The sequence below is a fragment of the Vidua chalybeata genome, chromosome 7, assembly GCF_026979565.1.
Source record: "Vidua chalybeata isolate OUT-0048 chromosome 7, bVidCha1 merged haplotype, whole genome shotgun sequence".
Taxonomy (NCBI): Eukaryota; Metazoa; Chordata; class Aves; order Passeriformes; family Viduidae; genus Vidua; species Vidua chalybeata.
Genome location: NC_071536.1, coordinates 22,786,227 through 22,812,534, shown reverse-complemented (window position 1 = coordinate 22,812,534; position 26,308 = coordinate 22,786,227). Strand labels below are relative to the sequence as shown.

The 26,308-nt window shown below is 38.2% G+C and overlaps 1 protein-coding gene across 1 annotated transcript in view; it reads right to left on the bottom strand.

The window, feature by feature from the left end:
* ITGB6 (integrin subunit beta 6) overlaps window positions 1-25,038 on the bottom strand; it is a 32,449-nt gene extending 7,411 nt beyond the window's left edge. The window contains exons 1-12 of the mRNA XM_053948192.1: window positions 24,955-25,038; window positions 24,135-24,214; window positions 21,160-21,364; window positions 19,999-20,245; window positions 18,932-19,097; window positions 18,249-18,410; window positions 17,412-17,507; window positions 12,573-12,662; window positions 7,803-7,937; window positions 7,176-7,593; window positions 6,493-6,715; window positions 3,899-3,996 (exon numbers count right to left, since the gene is read on the bottom strand). Coding sequence (XP_053804167.1) covers window positions 3,899-3,996; window positions 6,493-6,715; window positions 7,176-7,593; window positions 7,803-7,937; window positions 12,573-12,662; window positions 17,412-17,507; window positions 18,249-18,410; window positions 18,932-19,097; window positions 19,999-20,245; window positions 21,160-21,364; window positions 24,135-24,214; window positions 24,955-25,015 — 1,981 coding nt within the window. The 5' untranslated portion in view covers window positions 25,016-25,038. The remainder of the gene's footprint in view (window positions 1-3,898; window positions 3,997-6,492; window positions 6,716-7,175; window positions 7,594-7,802; window positions 7,938-12,572; window positions 12,663-17,411; window positions 17,508-18,248; window positions 18,411-18,931; window positions 19,098-19,998; window positions 20,246-21,159; window positions 21,365-24,134; window positions 24,215-24,954) is intronic.
* Between the last annotated feature and the right edge of the window lie 1,270 nt (window positions 25,039-26,308).

Here is a 26,308-nt window from a genome sequence, read left to right as displayed (position 1 = left end):
GAAGCAAACAAAGTGACCTGAGATGACAGTCTGACCCCATTTATTCCCGTTATATCCCTCCACTTACTGTTGATTGCAGAAAAATTTAATCAATTCTTCCTTCCAGGTTATTCCTAACTGGGGAGTTGATAAAAATTCATTCAAAGGGAACAGAGAGACAGAAGGAAGCTGACTTTGAGGGACAATATAAAGCAAATAAGCAATCAAAAAGTGAGAGTATACGTGCAGAGCCGGAAATGTCATCATTTGGAGGGTAACTATAATACAGTATTTTACAGAGGAAAAAATACTTTATACCTGTGTGGAATAATACCTCTGGGGCTGAATGTTTATGCTTCCATATAGTCCATGATTTGAGATATCACTGGAAATCTAGGTATGCTTTTCAATATATTTTAGTCAAACTTCATAGGATTCATTTTTTAGAAAAAAGAAAAACATTTCTTTAAAATAATTGCCACTGATCATTATTTTCTCCGCATTCAAAACCCTTAATGGAATTTCATAAGCAATTGTGGTAAAAATCTTGAGGTCCTCAAACTTTAATATGAAGAGTAATTGAATAGAAATCAGACAAGAATAGAGCATTTTAAAGAAATCTACACTACATTGAAAAAAGCCATGCTTGCTCCATTTTTTCTTCTCTGTATTGCTTATTATCATAAGATTTGGTCTTACGGAAAATACTATTAAACACCATAGAAAATATGGAACTATTGACTACCCTCCAGTCCTTTTCTCTGCTTGTTATAAAAAGAGAACCCTAGCTGGTTGGATTTTAATGGTAACCTGCTTTTGATTTGAGCCTTGTATTTAACCTGTTGCTGGCCCTTGGTGGCAGCACCTTGTGTTATCTGCCAAGGAGACAGGCAGCCTAGAGCAGCTGATTTAGTAAGATTTGATTTTGTTAGAAGGGCCATGAACTGCAGACTTATGGCTCTTGTTGGCACGTCACAGTTCCAGTAACACTGTCAAAAGTTTTGCAATGTTTGTACTTTCCCAACTCTTTTAAGCAAGCAGACTCAAAATACTAACTTGCTTACCAAGAGGAAAAAAAGGATAAGGATAGTTGTTAGCTATCCTGAAAATGGATAAAAACTTGCAAGCATATACCAAATATCATCCAGAAGGCAGTAACTGCACATAGATCAGTTATTTTTACATGGTAATTTTTTGTTTAATGTTGTACTTTGAAAGCATGGGGAGCAGAATACTGATTATGTGCAATGATGTAGAAATGAACGCAAAAATGCCAGTTCAAGCTATTCAGAATCCAGGTTATGGTTAGCATTTTTATTTCTCTGATGTTATTTTTAGAATGAGGGATTACTAAAGAGAGACTATTGCATATGTTATTTGCAGTTCATCAGCATAAAAATTTGCCTAGGTAGGTAAATTCCTGTAATTTACATCTGTGTAATTTTCTGCATTCTACAGTGAATTGTCACATTCTTCTGCAGCCTAATTCTGGTAATTTAAATTGTATTTGAAATAACTGGAGTCACACTGGAGGAGAAATCAGGTAACAGTGGCAAGCAGGAGACTCAAAACATGAAAGACTGTTTCCTAGCAGATACATTTATTAAAGATTCAACAAAAAAAATGTTGACTGTAAATTTAAATGTCATTATGCCCTTTCGTGTTTGCCTTTTGCTCAACAAAATGCTTTTTTTCTGCAGAGTTCACCTCACTCTGACTCATAACAGAGCAGCATTGACATAGAGGTTTATTCAGCCTCCAGTACCCACTTTGCTGCTGCACTGGGAATTTGTGAGGTGTCAGCACTATGGGGTAGGAAAAACTTGGGTTCTCCAAGGAAAGTATAACTGTCCCTGCTGGGCTTGTGGCAGGAGCAGTCTGGTGCCCTGTGGCTAGGGTGCTGGCAGTAGCCTAATTTAAATGTTCAAGTATTAGGAGTGAATGAAAATAGAAGTTTGGAAGGGGTGCCTGCTGTGGAGATAAGCCCAGCAGATGTGAAGCCATCAGCACCTGCAGAGCTGCTGGACACCCCATGCCCTGGCAGATCCCTGGACTGACCTGACCTGCTGGTGGGGAGCAGGAGAAACCCCTGGCAAACCCAGAACCAAAGCAGGGAGGTGAAAGGCACGACTCAGGGCACTCCCAGGAAACAGGAAAATGTAAAGCCCATGCTTTTTTGTTGCTTCACTCTTCCAGTCATTGTGTTGCAACATCCATGTGCAAAAGAGAAACAAAATTTTTGAAGAGCTAATTAGAGCTTTTACTTTTTTCTTTCCCCAAAAGCCTTGAAGCATTAAAGAAATTAAAATATAAACCAGAAAAAAAGTATACTACTCCATGAAGTTGCTCAATAATCTGTCTTAAATATTATGTGGTGTGCTAGTTATACCACTTTTAGATTGGTGGGTTTTGTTCAGGTAATAGTTTTTATTCTATGATTCTATTTTAGCTATTATTTTAAAGGTTATTTTTTTTCTTTCAGGACTTCTTGATGAGGCTACCCAAGCATTTCAGATGAAACAGTTTGCAACAGCTGCTATTATTTTTTTTTTTTTGAAGCATCTGGATGTGAACATGAAGATTGCAGTAACTGCTGCAAATAAATTTTAAATCTAAAGAAGTAGCTGACTTTAACTGCAGTAAATAAATTTTAAATCTAAAGAGGTCCTAATCAGGGAAGCACAGGATATGAAAAAAAGGAAATATGCAGAAACAGGAGATGATATTGTCTTGTTCATATTCCTGTGACCTCTATATATGAACAGAACCATAAAAAAGGCTGTTTCTGCTCTTGATTAGCATTCATTATATTTAAAAGTATAATGTTTTTTATATTCCTAGCTACAAATATCTTCCATCTTACAAAAGCAATCTGAAGACTTTACTAACTGAAGAGATACAAGTGCTTATATGTCTTTTAAGCCTGTAAAGATATTTTTATATTTATAAATTTATACTGAAGTATTGCCATCAAAAACAAAAGGTGCAACCTTGCTGGAAGGATGTACATCAGTGACATTTCTGCATGCACACAGCTCTGGATAGGCTGTTCTTTGTGCAGACACAAACCTTGGACATGCACACATGGATGAGTGAGGATTCATCCTCATTCTTACATTTATCTTATTTGATGCCTATGGTATATCTGTGATGTGGATATAACTAGCCTATGTCCTGCCTTACTTAACAATTGCCTCTGCCATAGGGCTAGGACTAGAATTGCCACTAGAATAAATACAGGCTGCCTGCTGAGCAGGCACCTTCCTTTAAAGGAAAAAAAAATGCACTTTTTGGATTTAAAGGTTTGTTTTGGGTTTTTTTTTTTTTTTTTGATTGTGGTGGGGGTTGTTGGGTTTTTTCCTGATAGTACTATTTTACTCAAAATCAATTCCTATTCCAGAAATTTCCATTGATGCAGAGCACTTTTGAATTAAAGCAAACAGCTGAAAGGTGTTCTTGGCCTTTTAGAATACAAGAAATGTCTTTGCCGCTGGTTAAAGGGCTGTGTTTAGTCACCAGCTGTAATCAAGAATCTGCCTAAGGACTGGAGTCAGGTTTTGTATTTGTAAGGCTGAAGAAGCCCTGCTGGAACTCATGATACAGGCATAACTTAAACTCAGGAACTTTCATCTATCACAGATTTGCAGGGACTGGTATCTATGAAATTCTATACTTTCCTGCATAAACTACTTAGAAAATAGGCATGATCCAATCAGTTAATTACCTGGAAGGGTTATACCAGCCCTGTTCTGCATTTCCTACTTGCCTCAGAAGAGCCATAGGCAGACAGTAATTCCCCTATCACCCATAATATAATTCCACAGCAGAAAAACAATGCTACTTTCAAATATAAAATTACTGAAAGTGGAACCCCCTGCTAATCACTCATACACAAGAAAGGAAGATTGAATATACCAACCCTTTGCCATGCTGACAGTTGCATCAACCAATCTGCATTTTTCACTGCAATCTCCCAGTGACTTGTCATCAGAAGCCAAGTGACATTCCACACAGCTCCTGTGGAAAATAATTCAGCAGCTCATCATTCTCTTCCTGCCACAAAGCAATATTACAAAAGCATCTACATTTTAAAAAGCAGCTAAATAAAAGGTCTTCTGCTATAGATAGAGTTCTCGGGAATATGATAGGTACTGCCACTAAAAAAAAAAACTAATGAAACCAAAGAAGAAAAAAAACCCACCTGAATAAAAGGTATTGCAGATAAGCTCTGCTTGTCCTCTATTCTCTCCCAGTTTGTTAGCTACCAGACAGAACCCCAGGCAACATTATTCATGTCTATCAGACATGTGGTTACTCACATGTAACATTCCTCTTCAAAAATTAAAAAAAATAAATATTCTGAACACTAAATATTCTCACACTACATACCAGCTGAAGGAATTCCTATCAGATGAACAATATCTGAAATTGACTTAAAAGAGATCAAGCTGAGGCACCTACTATGAGTTTGCCTTTGTTGCAAATCTATTGAATAATGCATTAAAATACTTTCCAGGTGTCTCAACAGTTGTCTCTTGAATATGGTTATTTGTCTCAGGAATTGCTTAGATCCTATTTATACTAGTGAAACTTACAGGAAAATTATTTTTTATTCAGTGGTGGAATGATTGAAATACTATTTAAAAACACAGAGTCTAGACCAATTCCTTTAGAAATGTCCCTGTAAATTCAATGAGGATTTTAATAAATCCAGGGTTTATGAATGGAAAATAAAACAACAAACAGAATTCATACATGAACATTTCTGATGGAAAATGTGTTTGCTTATTTTTCACAGATAGCTTCAGTCAAATTGAGCGGCTGAGACTCTGAGAAGCAGCCTGAAGGACTGACTTCATTAAAAAAAAGAGAAAAGAAGGAGAGAAGAAGAGAGGAGAGGAGAGGAAAAAGGAAAGGAAAAACGAAAAAGAAGAACTTCAACAAAACATCAAAAAAAACCCTGGCTATCTCCTGTTGCATTGAGTTACATATATCCATGGGAATAAGCTGAGGCTGCTGAGTTTATCTTCAGGGGATGGAGGTGACCTTATCCCTTGCTCTGGAAATGGTGAATAGTAAAAGTGAGTGGGTAATGGGATAGCCTCTATCTCATGGAGATAAATTCAGTGCTGATGGTGGTTTTGTCATATTCACCATGTTTCTCATGCTACACTATCTTCCTCAGCTGCCTTGCCATTGATCTCCACCCCCTCTGACCTGGTCTTTCAGCTCCCTCAGTTACCCTCCCAGGTATTCCCAGTGTTCTCTCTCTCTTGGCTTTTTGTGCCCTGTGTTTCAGCAAGGGAAGACATTGAAACAGAAACAAAAGATCCAACTCTGCATACAATATACATGTTTAAATGGGTTAATGTAATGCCTATTATGTAACTTTATATTTCTTATTCTTTGCCAAATTGGGCAGAGCAAAGCAGCAGTATTGTCCTTTTTGTTTAGAGCAGCTGCATGCAGAAATTCTCTTTGAACATACTGAGAGGCTCAGTTTTCTTAGCGCAAATTTAACACTAAAAGAAATCGATCTCTGAAAGAGATCGATGAATTAATCACATCATAGAATAGCTTTTCACTCAGATACACTGTAGACTGCAATGACAGGTATGAAAATACAGTGTTGGAGAGAAATGGGTCTCAACTCTGAATAAGGCGACAAGACATCATCATGAACCATGCAACCTAAACTGCTCAGCACTCGGAAAGCAAAGCCAGGGTCATTAATAACGTGTGTTCTGTGAAGTGTAGTCCAACTGTCAGCTTAAATTTCTGCTGAAGATTGCTCCATTTGGACTGTAGCCCTACAAGAGCTCATGTAATACAAGTATGACCAATGGTGTACTTAGAGTGGTCATCTTCACAACCTGTGTATTTTTGGTTGCTTTTCCTGTCATGCACCGTAGCAGACACCTTGCATCACAGCAGGAAAGCTACATAAATTGAGTATGCTCAGTGGACAGAAGACATTTCACCATTTACAATCTATTTATCATCATCTTATACACGACATACAGCTACCCACTTATTCATTCCCAGAATCTAGTTTATTATACTTACACCATTTTAATTTAGCCAGGCTTAACTGAATTTGGACTATGAATTTGGGAATGTGTGAAACTTGAGTACACAACATGACCTTACTCATTCATATGTATGAGAATGGTAATATAAATGCCAAATTTTTCTGTGAGGCCATGTAAGTGTCAGATAAGGCCACCATTCTGATTAGTTGTACAGCCAGGGACAGCAGTGGAAATGTAAAGTTTTACCTGTTCTGCTTGAAGTTGACTTAATTGTTTCACATAAAGTCCTTTTGTACAAGCATAATGCTCGTGAATGATTGATATACGAGTTGTGACTACCCACCTCAAAGGACAAAGAAGCTCTTGGGTTCTGCTCTGTAAATCCAGTTTACAGACATGGCAGTAAACACACTGCTGAGGCAGTATAGGAAACAGATACCTGGATGACATAAACATCAGAGGTTTAAAGCCACCACATTACCATCTGGAACTGCAGGGGTCACCGCAGAGAGGGCATTTTTCACACGTTTGGCCCAAAGCCCCTGGATGGGTGCAAGCACATGTCCCACAGATGCATTCACCTCTCCCACTGCACAGTGTCCCATCCTCAGCAATGCAGGCACTGGTATCAGTTGTGCAATTGCAGTATTCACCAGTCCATCCACTGTGGCACCTGCACTCCCCACAGTCACAGTCACCATTGCCTGGAAAAACATTTATTATACTTCAAATCAGTCACTGATAATTCAAAAATAATCTGAAAGACGATCTTTAAAGTTATTCTCTTTAACAGAAAATATTTTTCTCTCTCCAACTCTTCTTCCTAACATCTTTCTTTCTCTCCCAGAATCTTCAGTTTTAAGTCAGAGGATCAGATTTTTGTTTATCCTGGCTGTAAGCCAGCGCAGCTCCATTCTCTTTACTGGAGTCCTCCGTGCAGATCTTGTCTCCTGGCAGTGCATGACCTAATTTGTAAATACTTCCGATTTATAATGGCATAGCTGAAACTATTTTAAGTCTAAAGACCATTCATAACTAATAATTCTTTACATGAACCGATTGCGACCAAATACATGATGAAAATACAAATTCACAAGCTCCCAGCTAAGGGTGAGCCCCTAAAGCTCTAAGTGGGGACACTAACAGCAGCACCGAGGGCCGTACCTGCACACTGCAGCCCGCGGTGCCTGACGCAGGAGAAGTCGTTGCACTCACAGCGGGGCCCGTAGACCTTTCCGTAGGGGGACGGGTGGCACAGGCACTGCCCACAGTAGCAGTCGCCTCTCCCGCTGCAGGAGCTGTGCTCGGCCGGGCCCCTGCAGGAGCTGGCACCGAGGGAGCTCTCGTGGCACTCGCAGCGTGGCCCCACGTACCCGGGGCTGCACACGCACACCCCGCACTCCAGGGAGCCTTTCCCTTGGCTGCACTTTGGGCTCTTCTTCTCGGCCTTGGCCTGGCAGTTACAGCTGCAGAGGGGATGAATTTCCATCTCCAGCATGTCGCTGAGTCCCACAGGTTTTATCTTGATAAGCCTTCTGGTTTTTTCACAAGAAGAGAGACTAACAGTCACATTGAAAGAGACCTAGAAGACAGAATGGGGCTGCTGGGAGCAGAGAGAACTCTGCAAGGTGCTCAGGAAGTGCAGGCAGGGGACAGAAAGAGAGGGTCATAGACACTGCCTGCTTTTTCGTAACTTGTCTGGACAAAGATCGTTTAATAAAGAGCAAACTCTACCTTGCTGTCCTAAATTATATGAACTTCATGTCTTTGGGGAATATGTTCTGCACTTACTGTATCTCCCACTTTCACATGAGAGCATTTCCTCTGATGTGGAAAAAAGGTCCCGTTGTTACAGATGGCCGTGAAGGAGAGATTGAGCCCTTCCGTCTCTCCCAGGATCTCCAATTCAACCTCAGACCTCAGCTCCTTCAAGGAAAAAAAAACGTGAGATGAATGGCGTGATAACACAGCCATGTGCTGCCACTGCTCCACCTCTGTGGAACGTGAACTGTAATTTATCCTGGCTTACACAGGAGCACACTCACGCTTTGGCACTTTGTTTACAGAGCCCTCTATTGCAAGAAAAATGGAGAACAAGGAAAATAAAGCAAATGCTGACAGATCCAGCTTTCAGTGGAAAGCAATGTTGGTATCACTTTAATATCTGCTATCACAGGGCTAATTTCCTGCCCTTCCAGGAGAACAAATTCAATGTTTTATTAAATCACCTTTCACAACTCTGCTGACTGATATAGGTTTCAGGTCTGGACTTTCTGAGGAGTGGATTTGTGTCCCTGATTGCATTGCTAGGTCTGGGCTTTTCCTGATTAGCCGAACTGTGTCAATATTGCTCCCTCCCTTCCTTTCTTCTCACAACGGAAATTCCTGCTTCATGAGCTGTTTGTACTATTTTGACCTGTATTCAACAACATCCCCATTATTTAAATCAATTTCTTCATCAAACTTCCATTTTGTGAGTCACAAACTGCCTTTCTGAAATTGCTCATACTAGGTATCTACATTTTAAGTCTTTAAAATATTTTATAGCAGCTTTGCTTACATAACCTTAATCCAAAGCCTATCATAGGCCATGGGGAAATTCCCTATGACTTCATTAGTCTGTTGATCCAGTAAAAGGAAATTTTTCAAAAGTACCTCAGCAACTGCTGAGAAAACATCACTCTGACTTGACTTTGTGCTCATAGAAGTTTAATTGCTTGCAAAATACCGCCTGCCCTTCAATCAGAGCACAGAGAACTTGCTGACCTTCCTTCAGTGAGTCATTCTGCTCAAGGTAGCAGGATGACTCAATGGAGTAAAGGTCTGGTGAGGTAAATCAAAGTAAAAATATAATAGGTAAAAACCTGTATAAACAACTCCCTGTCCTATGTACATGTTCTGGATTCCTAGGAAATTTGTCTTAGGGTTGTAAAATTGTGCCCTGGGCATCAGGTTTGTCATGCTGGTAACTTTGGATAAGGGAAATTTCCATTTCCCTTTGATTGGAGGTAGGTGCTTGTGTCACTATTGAAACAATGCAGAGTTGTCGATAATAATTTGTTTGCCATAGCTGGGCTCTCCCAGAAGGACCCAAACCAGCAAATCTCTGGGTAAAGCTGTGACTGTGGGCATGTGCTTATGTTGCAGGGTGTATCACCAGTAGTCCCTCTTCCACTAGCTGCAAAATTACAAGGTGCAAACAGAGTACAATGGTGAGAGAAAATTAAATGCTGCTGAACACCTGATTGTAGTATTTTGAATTCTGGAGTCTGTATTGGGTCATTTGAATGTACCTTGCTGTTGTGAGAGATCAAATTATGCAGCTTACAGCACTGAAAAGGAACACAAACTGTGATAAATTCAAGGTTTTTAGGTCCTAATATATATGAGTACTTCTAATGATGTTTTAAAACTACTAAGCTGTCTGGCCATAGTCTAAGGACAAATATCAGACAGTTAATAGCAAATAACAGCTGTAAGCCATTCACAGAGAAACATTTGTGGTTCAAAAATTTTTCTGAATGGAACAAGAGACAAAGAAGTGCTAAATACTTGCGCCCTTGTGTTACCTGTCCTTTATAATACATTATTTCTTTGTTCTCATTTTTGTGTAAGTGTAGGGATTAAAACCTGGGGGGGGAAAAAGGGTAATTTTTCTGAAATTTTGAACTCTTGGAATGGCTTTAATCAAATGGTCTGCTATGTGTCATAAAGCATTTTAGCCTACAGCTCTGCAACATGAAGTTCTGCAGAATTCAATGCTAAACAAAGCAGGCAGAAATATGCTTCCAGAAGAAAATGAACCATACTGGGAAAGAACATAGAACTCCTTGAAACAAATATTTTGACAGCTCAGACTTTCTTAACTTGCCTACTTCCTCTCTGAAGCTTTTATATGGCAACACATGGTGAATGGCATTATCAAATCTCGTGTTTGCACAGCAAGTAAACACTCAAAAAGACTTTAAAAGTGTTAAAAGATTTAGCCTAACTCTACTCCCAGGGGGCAAAAGTTATTTATTTCTTTTCTTGTGCATGGAGAAGCACAGGGCATTGAGCTACACTTCTGAGAGTATAATGAAAAATTTCTGACAAAAGTAGCATTAGTTCTGTTTTGCATGTGATTTTCAACTGTTGATCTTGTGTCATTTCCTTCTTCACAGTCAAAAAAAAATTCAGATACCTTTACCCCTGTCAAATAAAGGGTTTTTTGGTGCTTCCTGCTTGGAAGATTTTTCAATTGCAAAACAATAAGATTGTTAACCTTTAAGGTTAAGTATAATAAAATGGACTTTGGGAAAATTTGAGTGTGACATATTGCTACTTGCACACTTCTTACATCTTGAAAGAAACGTGGGATTTTAAGAACGTACGTGCAGCTCTGGTGCGAGGTCCAGACATGCTGTGCCTGGATGAGGTTGTGACAAGTTATGGCCCAAAGGCAGGAGCAGCCTTCCTACAGTCACCTCCCTGCCACTGCTGCAGGGCAGCAAGCACAGAGCTCAGAGCTCCTCCAAACCGTGCCCGTGGAACAGATGAGAACAGGACCAGCCAAAACAGCTCGGGAGATGCATCGTGATCACCACTGCCTACTCTGGGGCCTGCTCTGCTCCAAGCATGCAGCAGCTAAAAAGCCAACAGAACCAGGAGGCTGAGGACAAGGCAGAGGACGTGACTGTGCCTTTGTATAAACCTTAGTGTGCCCTCACTGTGTACTGCAAGATCTTGTGGGCTCCACATCTCAGGAGGCACTCACGAGAGTCAGGCAGAGTAAAGAGATGGTCAGATAAAATTACCAAGGGGATGAAGCAGCCAAGGAGACACTTAAAGGACTGGGACTCTAATTTGGACAGAAGATTGCTGTGTGGAAGGTGTCTCAGTGACACAATATAATGAAATTATGAAGACACAAAGATAAAGTGAATGCTGAGCTGTTATTCACCAAACCCTGCAACTCAGGAACTAAGGTGCACTCAGTGAAAATTTAAAGCATTAGAAGTAGGTTAAAATAGGAATAAGAAAACTGTGCCTTGACACAGTGGAACTGAACCCCTTCATGTCATAGAAGGCAACAGAAGCCAAAAATATCAGGCTCAAAAAGGAGAGTAGGGGAAAAAAATCATAGGCCATAGGAACAGAAGCAGATGCTATGGAGAAGAGGCAAGGATTCAGTCCTCACATTTTCAATATTCCAATGAGGCAACTTATGTTACAGCAAAAGCACCAGGACACAACACTGGGACGGTTTTTGTGTGTTTTTACCATTGCTTACTGAAAACAAAGTGGTATTTCAGCTATTAAATGTAGGAACCTCTGTCTATACATTAGACTGCCAGCTTGAAGAAATGCTGATAGGAACAAGATGTGACTAGCAGCAGGTTGGAATCCAGGAGTGAAATTCTATTGCCACTCAAAGTTTAGCAATAACTTTGCTCATAAGAAAATTTCCTCATCTTTATCTATTAAAATTTGTACACTCCCAAGATTAACCCTGAAGTTCTCTCCTTATATAATTTTTCATAAAATGGAGAAACTCCTGGTATTTTGCATTTCATTTAAAAAAGTCATAATTCAGCAATTGTATTGCCTTCATTGCTTTTGTAAGAGTTAGAAGAATTTGGTTTCCTTCCTATCACTAAGACCAAAGTAATTTTGGCACAGTGATGACTATCTTAGTCAGGTGATAGAAAGAAGAGCAGGAAAAAAAAGTAAGTAAATAAACAGAAGCTATTTGCAAAGGGTTATTTGTCATTGTAGACAACTGGTAGAGCAGGTTTTTAATAAAAATGGGCTGAGATGGAACAGAGAAATCTATGGCGTAGATTGTATTTGTAAATTGATGTATCTGTGCAAAAATCTGTACAACTGCCTAAACACATTCCTCTGACAGAAGAGAACTAGGCACCCAGGATGCATTTTACAAACAAAGCTCTGAAGAGCAGTGCTGTGTTTATTTTCTTGACATAATTAAAGTATTTCTTTGTATTACTTAAACAAACCCGTTCAAGTCCTGGCATAACCTCAACAAACCCCTGTTGGCTCCTACATTGTTCTTTTTGAAAACCTCAGAACAGCCTCACAGAGGCAGCATCAAATTGCTAAAGCAGAGAAGAGCACTGAGCACAGAATAGTGTTTTTTTTCCCCAGATATTCCTGCAAAGCAGTTTTTTGTCTGCTCTGCTGGCAGCTACCAACAGGGAGAGACTTGAGTCCCTGTTGAGATGTGGAACTGAGAGACCTGAATATTAAAGAAGCATTAAGAGTAGGTGTAAAATACAGGAATATGAAGAAGGCAATTTCTCTTCATATTATGATATAAATTCAGCATTCCAGCAGAACTAAGGATTGACAGAAGGTTATAGGAATTTTGTTTCTGTGCTTACTTAATCCTCAGAGCAAACACTTTTCCTGTTAAGGTCAGCACCTAACATAAAAAATGATGTAATCATTCAGTTTCATAAAAGGAATCAGTTCATAAAAGGAATCAAAGACCCATCTTTTTACCAAACCAAAGTCAAACATGTAAACATGAAGGAAGAAGCTGCATTGTACCCATCTTACCTGATATGCAGCAATGATCAACTGGAGAATATTTCCAGAATCCTTCTGTAGTCGTCCAACGGTAGCGCCAGGAATAAGCTTTGCATAATTCTGGAAATATAAAAAATGAATTTAAAGCACAACAAAAATCTAGGTGACAAGGAGCTACCATCTAAAAAAACCCCAAACCCAAAGAAAGAAAAAAACAAAAAAAACCACCCCAAAACCCCAAAAACCACCAAACAAACAAACAAAAAAACCAATAAAACAAAAACCAAAACAAAACAAAAAAAAAAACCCAAACAAAAATGAAGGCAGTGACAACAAAATCGAGTAGATTGAAGCCGAGTTAAATAAATAACACTAACATTTTCAAGGATTCTTGTAGTCTCCATTGCACGTGTCTTAATGAAAATGTCAGATGGAGAAGAGCTGGTTTCATTTAAAATTCATTGAACATATATTGTTAAATCACCTCTATGTTACTGGAAGTTTGATACTATAGTATCCTTCAAGCTCTAATTTTTCAAATTTAAAGAGAAGATATGTTTTACCAACAGCTGTTGATAAATATAAATATATCTCTTTAATAAAAATATCCAGAAACAGATTCAGCTGCTCTACTGTTGTTGCACCGCTCAAGAGTCTTGGACCCTCCATTCAGCAAATCAGCCACTTTTTTATCTTTGCATATGTATCTCAGTGCTCTGTGGCTCTGATGGATTGTGTGTTGAATTTCTGTGAATAATACAGTGCCAATTTAGCAATTTATTTCAGTGATAAATTCTCTTTTCTTTTTGCATTAAATTACACTGTGACACTAACATGATATATGACAGCTACATTTTAAATACCGTGAATTAAAATTTGCCTTACCTAATTGTTAACTACATGAACTTCCCTTGCTTTAACCCATACCTTTGGAAAACAATGTGTTCATCTTCAAAAAAAAAAGCATTGCAGCACTAGTTTTCCTTTACACATTATCATATCAATGCTGTTATTTTAAATAAAAGGAAAATATCCAGAGAACTATTAATAAACATGGGTAATTTGATACTCCTTAATCCTTCTTATCCTTCATATCTCCAAAAGCTCTGTGATTATTTTATGTATTATGTATGGAATAGTTATCATTCATTAGATTTCTAGTGCTATTGTAAATCAGTGGGATTAACTGCATTTTATGTTACAGCTGGCGACTTTGCATTCCTGACTCCTCCTGTGATTAGTGTCCTCTCAAGGATTCTTGGAATATTGAAACTGTGTTTTGTACATGTGGACCTTCTGAGAGAAAAGATTACAAACCTGGAATTTAAAATACAGTCCCCTTTAATCTGTGGTATGCAAAACAAACAGCAGGGATATGCTGCTCTGAACACTTTGGTTGATCTCTCCTCTAGGAAAAAAAAAATTCTGCATGGTGATACAAGGATGGTATTTCAAGCCCAGGCTGAGTGTGTGTCTCCAGTCCATTGGTTAAACCTCTCCTCTTAGCAAATATTTCTGTTCAACCATTGCCAAGGTGAGGCAGATGGATGCTTTTGGGGTGCTGCTATTGCAAAGCATCCAAAGGATATCACTGAATTTAGTCCTTTGGCAAATATTAATTAAGAGGTGAGCTGCCATTTTATAGGGATACTCTAATTCATGCAAAAGAAACTTGACAATTGGGTATTTGAGCTCAGTGGGGTTATTTCTATATTTTAGCAGTGTAGATGATATAAGAATTTTATCATTAATAGTGTGCCATGCCAAATATATAAAAATAATTTTAAATTCTTGTGAGTGTAGAGAATAGAGTATTTTTAGTTCAATTTTCAGCAGTGCAATACAGCCTAAAACCCTAATTTTCAACCTATTTCTCCTGTGATATAAAAAGAAATAATTCATCCAAAAAAGAGTAATTTTTTTTCAAAAGAAATGCTTCTTAGTCAGGACTAAAGATGGATTCTTTTCCTTATCTAAGTTTGAATACATTTTTGAAGCATTTTGCTTGAAAACAAATAATATCATCAGAGTAGCAACTACTTCATGAAAGCTTAAAGACTGGTGTTTTCTTTTCTACCAAAGTAGGCTTTGTTAAAATATAATTATTATTGACATATTCACAGATGCTTTTTGAGTGAATAGTTTTTATAGAAGGAAAACATCCCCTGATGCTTTGGCAAGACTCAGCTGAGACTAATGATGCTAGAAGTTAGACATACATGAATGTATTATAAAATACCATTAAAAAAATCCTTTTAAAAAATAATCTTCAATTATCAGGGCTCAGTGTAAAGAATTTTCTCTTGCATCTGATCTAAATAATCTCTTGATGTTACTGTGCAGTAGCTTTTTAGGTGCATGGAAGTTTTAAAAGCAACACCAGCTCTGTTACAAGCATAGGTGTTCTGTGCTTGTGCCACCCCTAAGATTTGTGTTAGATAATAATACACATGTAAGCAGATAAACTGAACATTCAGTTGAAGGGGATCAAAAGTATTACATGACTGAATTATTTTGGGCTAAATTGTTGGGGATTATACAGGGCTAGAAATGCAAAATATATATTTGACAGTCTGAACACTGCACTTAAGAGTAATGGAATCTATCAAGTCTATTTAAAGAGGTGCTTTTTAAGTCCTCACAGTAATTTTAGTGTAAGCTTGTCCCTGAGAACTCAATTATAAATAGCAATAGTGAGTATTGGTATCTGATGTAATTAGAAGCTGAGTTCAAGTAGATTTGAAATATTTGGGGAGAATCTTTTCACCTCAGAGGATAAATGGAAGGGTTTTTTGAGGGAGACTACAGAATCTCCACCACTGAAGCTTTCCAAGAGAAGTGAAACACCAAAACTTTTAGAGTCCTCTGCCACCACTTCCAGGCTACGTGAGCAGGGACCTTACCACAAGAATAATTCTCATTGTCTTGCTCTGTTCTTTTTACATTATTAAGCATAGACACTGGTTATTTACATTTATATTACAAATTTGCATCACAAGGATGAAAACATGGCAGTATTTATTTCCCTGTTTTCACACACTACATAGACCCTTTAAAGGTTGTTTGGAAAAACTGCACTGTGACACTTGTGTATGATTTTCATACTTGCCTTGGCTGATTTTCCACATCACCTACAGGACAAAATGCAGACCATGACAAATACAGCTATCCACTAATGGAATGAGTGGATATATAATAATATATAATTATATATAAAATAAATATTCCATTAGTGGAAAAAAGCAGCATTAAAAGACAAAATCAGCAGATAGATTATATTCAGTGGGATTATTATACACCCTGTAAAATAGAAGGCAGGTGTATTTCCTTTTTTCTAACAAAGAAAGCAACAAGAGCAAACCATTCCCTAGATGGGTTAACCATGATTTGTATTTTGTGTTAGCTATAAGCCCTTGTTTAGTGTTCCCTGTTACCAAAGGGTGCCTCTTGGTAACCTTGATACTGACACAGGGGTACTGAAATAGAAACACCTTAATAAAAATGCTGGTGGCCACAAGCAATTTCCAAGGTAAACCACAGTGCCATCAGCAAGAGAAATATTTCTGTGGACAAAAAAAGGCTCTGTAAGTCAAACAGGTATTTACCAACTTCCTTCCTCGAACAGCCCCTATTCATGAAGCACCTATCAAAAAAAGCACCTATAAGGAAAAATGCTTCACCTGTCATTAATTGGATCTCTATTAAGAAATAGTTGAAGCCACTGCATTTGTAAGTGGTCGACTTCTACTGTTATCAATCTAAATTTTCATGATTCAGCTCAGTACTCAATACAGTCTTTAAAAATGCAAGGCAGTCAGTGCTTCAAGACACAGAGTGTTCCTTCCCTTGTCAAGGCTGTAATCTGAGAATCAGTTTATGCAATTTGTGACTCTTGACACTTTTGTCAAGCAGCTGGAGCATCAGTTTTACTCAAAACAACTCCACCCCTAGAATCAGTTGCAGAAGTACCTGGGGGGTCTTCCCTGGATTACACAGAGGACAGAAATAGAAAACTGTCCTATTGGTGACTACCTCAAGGACTCAGCTGCTCTCTCTTTTCCCCTTCTCTTTCTTTCCTATCTTCCATGTGGCAATCACAGCAGAGGAGCACCTCTCCTCATTACTGTACTTCTGGGGTTAATACAGAATGTTTTGCAAAGGCTTCTCCTTCAGAAAGCTGGTCTTATTGTACCAGCAGGATCATCCTTATTGGCTTCCTGTCAAACCAACCTCAATAATTTTGGGCAAGCAATTTCTCTCTGCTTGTCTCCTTTCACACAGCAGGGTGTAGCCAGGCAGCCAAGCTTAGGCTGCAAAACCCCTTATTACCAATTATGAACTCTTATCTAGAATCTCTTTTAGTGTGTGAAGATTTTTTTCCCAGGAGCAGGACTGGACAGAAAATGAAATAAGAATTAAAAGGGTCACAGAAATAAAGAAAAATGGAAAAAAAAACCCAACAAACCAAGATCTCAGAGCATGAAGATAACTGCATGTTTCGGGTATATTCTTGTTTTATAAAAGTGAGAAAAGGTTCAGCTCTCCTCTAGCCTTATTAAATACAAAAGGCTAATGATAATGATGATACTGAATAGTTTAGCAATGCATAGTTTGTCAATCCTTGACTTAAAGGATTAGTGTGATTCAACTTGAAATCTGATTTAAAAGTTACCATAGAACACCAAAATCAATACATGAAGAAGCACTTAATCAAAAGAGCTTCCCTCTGATATACAATTTCCTAGTTATTTTTTATCACATAAATATCTTTTAGAATCCAGTCCTAGTACTAGAATTACTGTATCAGCTGTGAAAAAAAGGCGAACTTTAAAACAAACATTGCCAAACTGAACATTTTAGTTTGCTCACCTCATATATGTGAACTTGCTCATTTGTTACAGCAAAAATTAATAGAACATTGTTTTGCACAAGTTTGTCAATTAATTGTCCAATTGTTGGATACTCCTGCAAACAAAAGAGAGGCACATAAATCTGTTTCTCATGTGCTTTCAGTTCTTGTTTCACATGAAAGCCACATTCAAGTGATCATAATGAACACTTTGTTCTCTGTGTAGTATAAACTTTAATTAGGAATACACGTATACAAAATAAAAGCACATATAATTTCCTCACGCTGGAAACCCCTCTGTGAAAAGTACAGAGCCAGATTCCATAGTGGGGGCTTTAGCTCAGTAGCATCTGTGTTATATATACATATTTAATCCAAAGAGTTACACTGCACCAGAGCAACGGTATTTGTCCTACAATGAACACCATAGTGTGTACATTCAGTATTTTTGAACACTGAATCTTAAGCTGGTACGTTCTCGTCCAGGAACAGTGTCCTGCAAATTCCTGAACTGGTCCTGAATTCACACCCTTTCAGGGAACATAATTAATGCAAATCTTGCCTTTCCTGCAGAAGGAAATACTATTTAGTCTAATTCCATGGGCTTTCCTGTTCTAGAAATCATATTTTTTCTTTCTTTTTTCTTAGTTATAATCTATCCTGATTCTATACAAACACACTGTTCTCTCTTTACAGAAACATGCAGTTACAAATAAAATAGATTACATTAAATATCTGGATTCCCTGGCTTTTAGACATTTCAGTGCTAAAAGTGTAATTCACTAATTTTCTAAGTTGTTTGTGTTAGTCTTTAAATTTCCAGAATATGAGAATGTACAAAATTTGTAGGTAATTACCTGAACAGTTGACATGGAATATTCATTATTGTGGTCCAAATGACAGTTCCCATCATTAGGAATAACAATCCCTGCCAGTTTACTGTCCATCCCAAAATGGGAATCAGCATCACTCACAAACACCAGCAAATGCAGAGAATCATTCCTCCAGCCAATTTTTTCCTGTCATTTACAACACATCAGTTTAGCAAGCTATATTGCATCACAACGTAGAAAACCAGCAAAATATTTGGAGAACAGCATCTCAAAATGAATGAATAGCATCATTCTCAAGGAAGTATCACAGGCAACACATCTCCTAAGAGATAATGTTCATTCCATTGTCTTTGGCTAAAATTTTGTTTCCCCATCCCTGTGTTTAATAACATGAGTTGGCCATGTTCATATCAATCTGCTTACTACTCTAAACATAGTTAATAAAAAATATTTAAATGGAAAAACAGACAGTAATTATACCGATATTTGGGCTTATTTGTCCCGGGCAATTAAAAGGAAACTTAGACTAAAATATTGCAATATGCGTGTTTTCCTTGTACAGCCAAAAGTATTTTCACACAAATTTAATGAGGCTCTTGGTTTGTGTTAAAAATTTTTGAAAAAAAATCTGTCGCTTTGAAATACCAACATATAATACTTGAAGAGATAATATATGGAATAATATTATACCTAGAAATTTCAATTACCTTGCAAACAGCTGCCTGCATAATTGCATCAAATCCTCCCTCTGGAGTGTCTATATTAGCAGAAATTCGCTGTCCTTTCACAATTTCATTGAATTTTTCAGCATCATTTGTTAGGGGCAAAACATTTTTATATCCAAAGGTGGGTAAGCACTCGTATGGTACGCTTCTGCAAGAAAAGTGAGCCAGCTTATGGATAACAGAGAGTGAAAAATCACTGGAATGGCTGCTTCAGAGGGCTGCCTGGATTAGTTTTGGTCTTCTGTCCCTTGTCTGTGCCTGAGAAGAATTAGTGAAAAACCTAAGATAATTAAAGAGCATTCAGTATCTTGGGCAATGGAAAAAATTTGCATAAAGGCTGGGAATTGCCTCCTAGAGCAGAGTAATTCAGCCAGTTACCAACGTGCAGCCCTTGCCATGCCTCCTGCTGTGCCTTGATCTCATATTTTGAAGTATATTGGGATCTGTAGCTCCTTAATGGCACTCAGAGACAACCACTGGCTGCAGTCCTGCTCCAGGTTGCAGAGCCCAGCTTCTCCCCTGCACAGGTTAGCAAAGAGCTAGGGCAGCCAGAGGCTGGGGAGACTGATAGACGTTAAGGGGGGAAAAAAAGCAGGAGAACAGCATTGATGGCTAAATGAAACTGGCATTCTGTGCCGGGTTTGAGTTTGCAACTCCTTTAGTATAGTTCATAAAATTCTTTTTTATATATATATATATATATATATATATATATATATATATATATATTAGAAAATGAAAGAAATTAAAGAAAAACACAAAACTACATGCCACATACGTTTTTGTTAACATATTAAGCACATTTGTAATGAGCAGCAAAAGCTAAAAAGCAGACTCACTCACTCCCAGATTCCTCTATCCTAATAACTTAAGATTCAACAGAACAATGATCAGAAGGTGAAAAAGAGAACCAAAATCTTGTTCCACAAACTGACTCATTTGCAGCTGGAAGAGGGGAGAGTTTCCAGTGAAGCTGCTGAAATTAATTTTAGCCTAAAGATTATGACAGTGTTGGCATGCAAACAGATGTTGGGACTTTCCCTGCCTACCTGCAAGGGTTGTTTATTTCTGCAGCTGTAGTTTTGATAAATGGTGAAACTGGTTTTTCAACAAAAGATCCAAACCCCAGTCTAAAGTTGCTTGTCAGTTTTGACATCTCTTTGGAAAGAGTTGAACCCAGTTCTTTGATTGTATTCAGGTCATCATCCATGGAAGCTGAAAGATCCATGAGGTAGTAGAGATCAATTGGATAATCTTCAGTCTGGTGAACCTTGATCTGTATTGTTTCTTCATGTCCTATTAAGGTCAGGGGAAGGTGGGACACATATCAGCACTTCTGTGCAGAAAACATGAGCAATGCCAATTTCTTCATAAACTTCAGTATGGTTACAATTATCTGGTATTTTAAACCACCAGTAGCATTTGCAAAAATATTTCAAAGATTGTCAACAAAAAAATCTCAAATGAGGGTCTGAAAAATTAAAAGTAGTTCTAATGTTTGGGGGTTTTTTTTAACAGGTTTTCAGTAATGCCATAACCACAGAATTAAAACTGATTGCTATAATTAAAAAAAATATGAAAACATCTCTTCAGCAGTATGCAACTTTAGAAAACTTAGATATGAAGCTAATTAAATGTAGAGGTAGCAATTTGGGGTCCTGTCATATCCTTTAAAATTTTAAACAAAGTCAAAGTGTACACAGAGATTTTATTCTCAGTTCCAACACTATGACCTGACCTAACTGGATGTCTCTTACTTTTTTTCATTCCAAATTTCCTCCAGGAAAAATTCAAATCTGAGGGACCCCAGGGTGGTTCCGGAATGCTACCATAAATGTCACTGGTACCTTGTAAATCCTCAAAGCAAGATTTTGTGTCGCCTCTGAGATACTCTGTTTGCCAGACCAGCAGGGGAGAGGCACAGGAGCTCGGCTGGGGAGGAGCCAGGGGCTTTCATTCTCTCCCTGCCACCTCACTGGCAAGAGAAGAGAGGAACTAAAAATATATATCTTTTTTTTAAGATGTACCCAGCACTTCTGAAAATATTCTGAACGCAGCTGAACCTAGTTGTCATGTGATGAGTCAAGAGATAATTTTGGACTCAACACAGGTTTTCATCTTTATTCTGTCAAGATATTTTTGAGATTGCTCAATCCAAGAAGCTTCAGTTTATCACACTGTCTGAAATAAACCTATGAGCTGTGACTTACCTGGTCGCAGCCTCAGAGTTAATTTCTGGGGAGAAATCTGTGTGACATCAGAACTGTTCTTCTGGGATGATGCAGTTAGGGGATCATTTCTGTGAATTTCTACTTCTGAAATAGGAAACTCAATGAAATTCAGCTGGCATCCTTTAGACAAAAGATTTTCCAGGGTATCACACCTCCCATGAATTCCAGATGAGTCTGTGTAATTCTAATGCAAACGGGAGAAGGAAGGGATGAGTTAAATGTTTTTACTGACAGCCACAAGCACCTGCCCCACAAAAGGTCAGTCCAACTCAGGGAATGGAAACAAAGGTGCACGTTTGTGCAAACTAGTGCAGAACTAGATACAGGTGGCACAGAAACCCAAATTTGCCCTTCATGGGTCATGTCACACAGGTGTATAATTAATGTAACTTATACCGACTTGTTATCCTGGGAGAAACTGTTCTATTGTTGGGGAATGGGAATCGTGCCACTCACTGCATTTGGCTTCTCACAGTACTGGGAATGATAACACAAAGCCCCTCTGAGCCACTGGTTTTTCTATCACAGAATTATGCCGCAAATGCATCAGTCTTTCCTATGCAGTTTAGAACTGCTGATTGAAGCACACCATTTAATAAAAGAAGAGGTCTTGCTGATAATAAACTCCTGGACAACTTGTGACAAACAGATTGTGGGTACCCAGTGTTTACTGGTTCTTTTTTTTCTGGCCTGCACTTTCTCCTCATTTAACCTGTTCACTGAAGCAGGCATCAAGTCCTTGTTCCTCTGCCTGGTGTCCAGCAATGACCACAGCCTGTCCCCAGTGTTCCTCAGCACCAGTGGTGCTCTCAGCATCCCACACCTAAATTTGGTCCAGCACCTTCTACCAGCCAGAAGAAATCAAAAGCGTGTAGATATCAATTGTATATCTTACAGTTAATTGTCATTACTCAATTCAAAGCATTGGTATGCATTCCTTTCCACAGCACTGCTACAGGGTAGGTACTAACCTCATATGGTGCTGAAGTTAATGGTTACTTTTACAAAGAGGCTTCTGTGCCTTATTACCATTTCCCAGAGCTATGTCTAGAGTTAAGATTCTCAAAATCAGTCAGCTGTTTCCTGGAAACTGCTCTGGCCTGCAAGCCCTTTTGACCAAAGCCTGGGCAATGCCTGTCAGACTCAGCTCTGGAACAGTGGACAGTCATGGGCCCATACCATGCATCAGCTCTTTTCTCCTAGGTCTGGGCAACCAACCTATGGATCAGCCATTCAGCTACAAAAATGCTCTGAATTCAGTCACTGAAAAACTTTCCATGCAAAACAAAACAAATTTACTTTAAACGTACTAAAAACAGAACTATGAGCCTTTTTTCCACCAAAATATCACCCTTCATTCCTGAAAATTGTAAGGCCTCTTATATATTTTGGTGGAAGTGTTGAGGCACCTGTTGGGAACAGTGGTTTATTATTCTTCAGACTGAACCTGATGCCTTTGCTCAGGCAAAACTCTCACCCACTGCTTCTTGAATACAGCACACATAAATTACACATACCATTATAAACCTTTCACAGGGAGATCCATATCATCTCCTTTAGTTACACAGTTTGTAACTTTTCAAAATGTGTGAAGAGACAACCTCATGTTTCAAATACAATTACAAAGTGCGTTCTTATCCGACAGAAAATAGTGGTTTCTTTAGAGGTGCTTTTGTTTGCTTGGATACTAAAGCTCCTATGCCTTTTGCATGCTTGATGTGCTGTTTTCTAACAAAGAAATGAATGAGCTTATGAACAAAGAAGAAAAATCATGTTTACTACAATGAAGTTTTCAACAGTTCCACAGGGTTTTTTTTTGTTTGGTTTTGGGGTTTTTTGAATCAATAAATTATATTGGGCTCTTTTTCCCTGAAAATACATGGCAGTAGTCAAAATTATGGGGTCTAATTTCAACAAAATCCTGGGTTTTAGTACAGATATAAAAACTACTGCAAACACACTAATGTGGGGTCTTTTTGACCTCCATGGTAATATATTTTGCAAATCGCAAAATGTATATTTTTAGAATTTTCTTTATAAAACATGCAGTTTTTTCTTTCTGAGCTATTTCATAAAGTGTTTTAGTCCCATGCTGTGTCATTTTGCTGTACATAAAAACATTAAAAACTGTTAGCAGCAAAGGTGCAATCCAGAAACAAAAATGCAAAAGACTTCATTTTTCTAGTATTTCTGTCAAGTTTTTGTTGCAATAGCTGATGTTTTGTTGTTAATGCTGATGAACTAAGAGCTAGAATATTTACTGTGAAGTGGGGAGATTTTATTTAGCACCATTTACAGGAGAAAGTTTTAAAAGCAGAAATGTGAAGTCACTTCCCCAGGGTTGCACTGAAAATCTGAAACAAAGGCATAGGAAACAAATCCAGATATATTTTTAAAGTCCAATGTTTTAGCCAAAACACATCTATATCATACGAATTATAAATCCGACATTGTCATACTTAAAATTAACCACAGATGAATAATTTCTATATGGAAGTTTTACATCTGCAAACTTTTGCACTGTTGATACCTGCAAACCTTCTGTTTGCACTGTCTGGCTTGGCACGTAATCTGTAAGGTACAGTTTGGCCTCTGACTTTGTGTCTGGTGCTTCATCATCAGTGCTGGGGGTGAGCCAGCCCTCAGGCTAATGACCTGAGACCCCCTAATAACACTTCTATTTCTGCCTTAGATTTGGAAGGTTGATGTTTTCGTGGTTTTTTCAAACAAGAAAACAAATAAATAAACAAACAAACATCCTAACAACCGTACTATGAATAACAGACCATGGAGAGTAGATTAAATTCCACTTCTGTTCCCCAGGAAGGCTTCACTAAGCACTGCATGCATTACAAAACCCTGGGCTGACCCAATTAAGTCAATACTTCATCATCACTCGAAGTGACTACAAAGACTTCAAATCTTACTTTGAAATTTTTTTTTTATCACTCTACCTCTTGCAAACACCAAGCGCAGTGTGGTCCGGAAAGCAAACAATCTTCACAAGTCACTGTGCTTTCCTGAGAACAGGTCCCTGAATTTAAATCCAAGAAAATAAAAGGCTGTTAATAATATGCTGAGTCATTCAATTTATGAAGAAACTTGTCATTTAGAGAATATGGGTGGTGAAAAATGCACATATTTAGCCATATTTAGGATTACTGATAAAATTTCTTCTAAACAGTAGTTCTATTGGTAAAAGATTAACTCTCCAATAAAGATTAAAAACCTCAGAATTGCTGGCAATTAACATACCTCCTTTTGCATGGTTTATGGGTGGCATTCACTTAGAACATGTTAACTTGTTCCCTCCAGTGCACCTGATAGAGTGTTACATGTCTTTCTGGTATGGTGTAGGTAAGTCATTTCTCACATAACCAGGGATATTATAAGAACAGATTTATGCTCACTCTGTATGCTTAATATTGCTTCACTCAGCCCTGTAGATACTTGATATGATTTTTGTCCATTGTGTAACTACCAGTGAAACACTCAGCCATATGTATAATATGAAAGATTCTTAGCAGATCAAACTATGATTAGCGAAAATGAAATTGCTCAAATGTCTGTCTCTTTCAAACCTGTTGTGCTATGTAATGACCACCAAATAGTAGATGAATTGGCAATGCAGCCCTACAGCAGTCTGTCAAAAAAAGGTCATTAAATAGAAAGGAAAGATTAAATACAGAAGGCAGAAAGTTATTTAGTGTCAATTTCAAGCAAGAAACAATGCAAAATGATTTTGAAATGGATCTCCCTACCCCTGAGCCTTACCTTGCACATAGTTATTTCTTTGCAGGAATAGGAAACAGAGGCAAAGCAATTCAATCCCCATTCGTTTTCAGTGCTGGCTGCATGACAAAAAAAAAATATTAGCTTGTTAATTATCATCTGCATAAAGGTAGAATGTCGTAAAAAGCATGCATTCCTGGAGGGTACGTTTTCAGGTGTCACGTACGCCGGATCGCGAGGAAACTTCAACCCCAGCAGGACGGACCATGAACAAAAGTGAAAACAAGGGCTACCTGGGCAGGTAGAGAGGACAAGCTGTGCACACAGTAACGTGAACATGGTTATCACTTCCTTGTTTTCCTGGACTCCTTATAAGGCATACGGGGAAAATTCATTCAGGTGAAGATTTCTGTCAGTCCCAGTCACTCTGGGTCCTAGAGCAACCCAGCCAAGAGACTGTGTTTGCACTGTACAACAACCCTTCTAAAGCTCCTTCAAAAGAACACCTTTAATTGTGCCCTGAGGGAAGACGGATCATTGAGATTGACAAATGAGTATACCTGGAGAGAAGGAAAAAATCCCAGTTTTTCAGATTTCCTGATGTGGAGGGAAACTCATAAAGGCAATTGTGAAGGAAAAAAAAACCCAAACTAATCACAGATTAAAACTGAGGACTTTGCTTCAGTACTTCAAGATACCAAGTACATTGATTTTATTACCATTCCAAACTGGAAGGGAAATGCTGCAGTTGTAGATTTTTTTAATAAATAGAAGGAGGAATAATTTTATTCCCAGTACAGCAACTGACTTGAAAAAAGAATCATGTCAGCCTTAACTCTGCCTAATAAGTGACCAGATATTCTACAGCACAGAAACAACTGCATAACAAGTTATTATTATCTCTCCTCCACCTTCCTAACCTGAAATGAACACAAAATATGTATTTCTTACCACCTTATTAAAAGGAAATAAAATTCCTTATTTCCAGATTTCATGCGTTCCCATCTTTTATGCTCTGCTATTGTCTGTTTTAAAAATCATTTTTTCAAGACAAGTCTTGTCTTTTCATAAGGATTTGCAATAGTCAAAATAGGGATGAGTCTGTATTATTTAAATTCAACATGCCTGAAACATTCCTGGGCATTGAGGCCAACTGGCACAGAAAGACCTGAGTTTATGATTGCAAAGTGCCTATTGGGACCATTCTAGCAACCAAATTGTGCCCAGAAATTGTTTGCAGTGAGTGTTGATTGGAAGAGGCCAAATTCATGCCAGGGAGCATTTTAACAGTCTAATAGCACAGACAATCTCATTTTAGTGCCTGGAAATATTCCCAGGCACATCCAATTTTATTAGTATTTACACAGACTATGGGTAGTTTCAATAGCAACTCACA